Source organism: Papaver somniferum, chromosome 10, assembly GCF_003573695.1.
Source record: "Papaver somniferum cultivar HN1 chromosome 10, ASM357369v1, whole genome shotgun sequence".
In the NCBI taxonomy this organism is placed as follows: domain Eukaryota; kingdom Viridiplantae; phylum Streptophyta; class Magnoliopsida; order Ranunculales; family Papaveraceae; genus Papaver; species Papaver somniferum.
In genome coordinates this window covers 142,138,413-142,142,755 of record NC_039367.1, presented here as the reverse complement: position 1 = coordinate 142,142,755, position 4,343 = coordinate 142,138,413, and the positions used below count along the sequence as shown (strand labels likewise).

The 4,343-nt window shown below is 36.6% G+C and overlaps 1 protein-coding gene across 1 annotated transcript; it reads left to right on the top strand.

The window, feature by feature from the left end:
* The first annotated feature begins 838 nt into the window (after window positions 1–838).
* Window positions 839–1,653, top strand: LOC113317718 (40S ribosomal protein S3a-like). The gene is made up of 3 exons (XM_026565862.1): window positions 839–925; window positions 1,018–1,218; window positions 1,558–1,653. The coding sequence occupies exons 1-3, from the start codon at window positions 845–847 to the stop codon at window positions 1,651–1,653; spliced, it is 378 nt and encodes a 125-aa protein (XP_026421647.1). The 5' UTR covers window positions 839–844.
* The last annotated feature ends 2,690 nt before the right edge of the window (window positions 1,654–4,343 follow it).

Genomic DNA, 4,343 nt, shown 5'->3' with positions numbered 1-4,343 from the left:
ACTCAAGTTTCCTTCAAATCTTCATCACATAACTCAATTCTTCCATCTCTAGAAGTTCTCGATTCATCAAAATCTTCTTCTCAAAGAAGTAGGATGTGATGCCGTAACATTTGCTTATGGAGTCTGGTTTGATTGCAGGCCGTTTGGACTAGGGTTTGTTGATGATTGAGATCTTCATCTCTTCATCCCACTCCTAACATCATCTTCTTCAGTAGGAGAAAACATGTTGGACTCAACCAATTTCGAACTCACCACCGATCCTTTATTACTCTTCCTCCGCTCAGAGTTTCTGCAGCATCATCTGTACAAGAAGAAGCATCTCCTGTCTCTCCTGGTAATCTCAACACAGTGATTTTATTTAATTGTTTTGATCTCTGAATTCGAATTGAATTTGAATTTTTGGAGATAAGTTAAAGTGTTGTTGTTTTGGTTGTACAGATACATATGGGGGTGTGGAAAATTTGGTGATTATAGGTTCTGGTCCAGCTGGATATACTGCTGGGATTTATGCAGCTCGTGCCAATTTGAAACCTGTTGTGTTTGAAGGGTATCAAGTTGGGGGAGTTCCTGGTGGACAGCTGATGACTACCACTGAAGTCGAGAATTTTCCAGGGTTTCCTGATGGAATTACTGGTCCAGATTTGATGGATAAGTAAGTAGACTCAAGTATAGAATGTTGGAGTTGTTTGCTGATGGATAAGTAAGTAGACTCAATATAGAATGTCCATTTAAAATTTATAACCATTTCGGAGTCCTTAAAATTGAGCCTCCTACGCATTTCAGAAAATTGAGTCTTTTCTTTTATTTTAATTTTTTGCAGATACCATTTGCAGATACCTTGAGGATGTTCTGTATTGGATTCACCAAGAGGCGAGAGAAACAGGTCAAGAGAACCTGTAATGCTCAATCTAGCCAGATCCGACAGGTAGAGTTATATATTTCAATTTCAATGTTTTCTTATATTTTTCATGTTATTCATTTGTGTAAATAGGTAACATCTGTACTTTGTTTTGTCAGATTCGTCGCAAGATGGTTGAAGTCATGGTAAACCAGGCCTCCTCGTGTGATCTTAAAGAGTTGGTGGAAAAATTCATTCCTGAAATGATTGCAAAGGAGATTGAGAAGGCTACATCAAGTATTTATCTATTGCAGAATGTGTTTATTAGGAAGGTCAAGATCTTGAAAGCTCTAAAGTTTGATCTTGGAAAGTTGATGGAGGTATATCTCACTCTTGTTTTATGCTTTCTTAGAAGACGCTTTAACTTAAATCTTTACGTGATTTATGGTATTTTTGGAGTGGCTGTTTAAGTTTCCGTACGAAGAACTTTTTTTTAGCACATATATATTATCTGGAAGTTTAGAAAATTTGAAGTTGTGAAAGAATAGACGGCCTCGTAACCTTGTAGAGAGCTTTCTGAATAATTATTCGAAAGTATCCAGTAAAATAGAAGTTTACGGAATGCACCTGAAGTTTAAACTTCAGTTCTCACTCTGAACTCTCTGTGAAAGGTTGCAAAGCAAAGCTGATGTGTATGCGGTGATTGTTTTATTTTCTAGGTTCACGGTGACTACTCTGAGGATGTTGGTGTGAAGGTGGATAGGCCTGCTGAGGAAACAGTACTAGAGGCTGAAACTGAAGTTGTTGGAGCTTAGGTTCATGGTAACTTGTGCAATAACATTTTGATTAAGACAAGTAAGTTTAAGCAATAACAGTACATGAATGGTGATTGCTTTGTCAGTAAAACATTTCTAAGAGTCGGGTTCGATGAGAATGGTAAGAAACAATCCACCACTTGTGAAATCTACGTGAATGTATTACCTACATGCCGACATAAACTTGTAAAAGCTGAAGGAAGTGGTCACTGACCTATGTTCTAGTTCTATGTGAATGCATTGTGAGAATATATTTGGCGATTAGCAACACTGAAAATAATCTAGTGTATTTGGTGAATAATTACATTGTAAATTGTTGAATTTTTGTTGTTTATTAAGCTAGTTCAAACTGGTGGAATATATTTGTTTATTTGGTTCAATCCTTTAATGGGTGTGGCTTGTCTTGTTCTAATTTTTAGCTGGAGCGATTGATCATGAAGTTCGTGGATCTCTTGCGTTGCCTATAATCAACCCTGAAGACCAATCTTGTCGCATTGTCCTTGAGCTTGTCACTGTGAACGAGAAGCCTAATTTGATCCTGAGTTTGATAATTTTGTCGCGCTCTTCAGGTCTGTTATGCTTTCCTTACATTTATGTATCTAGTTTTTCTTCTTTGTAGTGATGTTTTTCTTTATTTTTTCTGGTTCATTGATTTAAAGTCTAATCCAATAACAGATTCTAGATTTATTAGGGTTAATCTACTAGTTGACTTGGAAAGATCAGAACTATAATTGTATTGGTTTGTCCTCGAGATAGTGAAAATATGGTGTCATTTGATTTGGCGTTTCACTAAGATCATTCTCCTATGTTCCTTTTGCAGAAAACTTGATAAAGTTTCCCCAGAACCAGCGCTTTCCCCGGAGGAAAAACGCTGCTACATATGGGCATCAAAGAAAGCCCTGCCGAGGCTGTCGTAGCAAAGAAAGCCCTGCACCTGCAGCCAAAAAGAAAGAAGAGCCCAGTGATGATAGCTCTGATGAGAGTGATTCCAAGGATCTTATTGTTTTAATGCAAAAATCTGATTAGGTATTTTGATTCAATTAAACATGAAGTGAGAGGGATAGTCTTGAAACTTCTGATGGACATGTATTTGAGGAGAGGTTTCTGAGGTTTGAAACCAAACATCTATATCACTGCCTTTTTTTGAATGTGTGTTTAACACTGGCAGGTTAACTTGAATGAATGTAAATGTATTACACTGGTAGGTTAATGTGAAAGTGAATTATTTTCTGAAATTCCGTTTCAGCTATGATCTTTTTTTTTTCAAAATAGTTTTATGCACACAACTTCTAACAAATATTGTTACTTCAAATATTACAACCTCTAGGGATTTTGTGTTAGATATTATGACTACACAAGACAAAGGTTGTGACAGAATGTTCTACAACTCTAGCAAGTGTAGTGACACTAGTATACACAATATTAATAGATGTTGTGTTTCCGTTTTCAACTATACAAGCCAGATATTGTGAAAAGGTTTTCATTTACTTTACAACATAAGTTTGTGTTGTCCAAGATAGTTCGACAATTCATACAAGTGTTGTGCAAATATTATTCATAATACTGGTAATTGTTGTTGTATATGTTTCTACGATATGCTACTTATGTTGTCCACGATTGTTCTACAATACAAGAAAGAGTTGTGTTAGGTTATCAAAAAAAATTGAAAGAGAATCACAACATTGACAAACTATTATCGAACCATGAATCACATCACCCTTTACAACACTTGTCATCCATTGTAGAAAAACTTGGACTTTCTACAATACCCCCGTTCCACAATGCATGAAATGGAGTTGTCGTAGGGGTACTGCAACTCTTATCTTGTGTCGTCAATGATGATTTTTCTCGTAGTGTATTATGTGTTGCAGGGGCTGTTACATTGCCTTTTCTTAAGGACACACTGGATTTCTTGAAAGAACTCCTGGGAACATAATCTGGAATGAGATATTCAAAATTTAGAGAATTAATTAGGGCATACAATTTGACGTTTGCATTGACGTGGACGGGTGGCGAGATAGATAAATACAATTAACGATGGGAATGGTCATGCGTGTATAGCATGGTCCTTTGAATGTTACTGATATTTAGTCTTATAAGCAATTTCAATGACGACCTGTTGGGACTAATGATCTGTGGAGTGTGTTTATCTAAAAATCGTTGTTTTTATTCATTTTTCAGATTTGAGATTGGTACCACTTCATCTATTAATAATATGGAGTTGTAGCAGTGCTGGATTTAGGCAGTCAAGTGAATGTAAAATGTAAGCTATTGATGGGAAATGGGCTACGAGTGTATGGAAACCATGAGGCTTGCCGTCATGAGTGAAATGTTTGGATCTAACTTTTATATGTAAGTTAAATTTCAGCCTAAGCTTATGTGCTTTATTCAAGTTACCAAGGTGTTTAAAAGGATCAACGTTATTACCTTACAACTCCTAGCAATTCCATTGGAACTAACTCGCAAGATGTACCAATGCACACCTCGTGAAATATTGAATTTCATGGTGCAGAAGTTGCGAGAGAAGAGTGAGAAACCCAGTTCCACGACATAAATTGCAGCTCACAGTGACAGACAGTACCACATCAGCTGTAATAATAGTTTCGGGACCAGCTGCAGAACCACTCCTTGATAATGTAAGAGTAGCAAGACTCATGGAAATCAACAGCATTGACATAAAGGTATGAAAT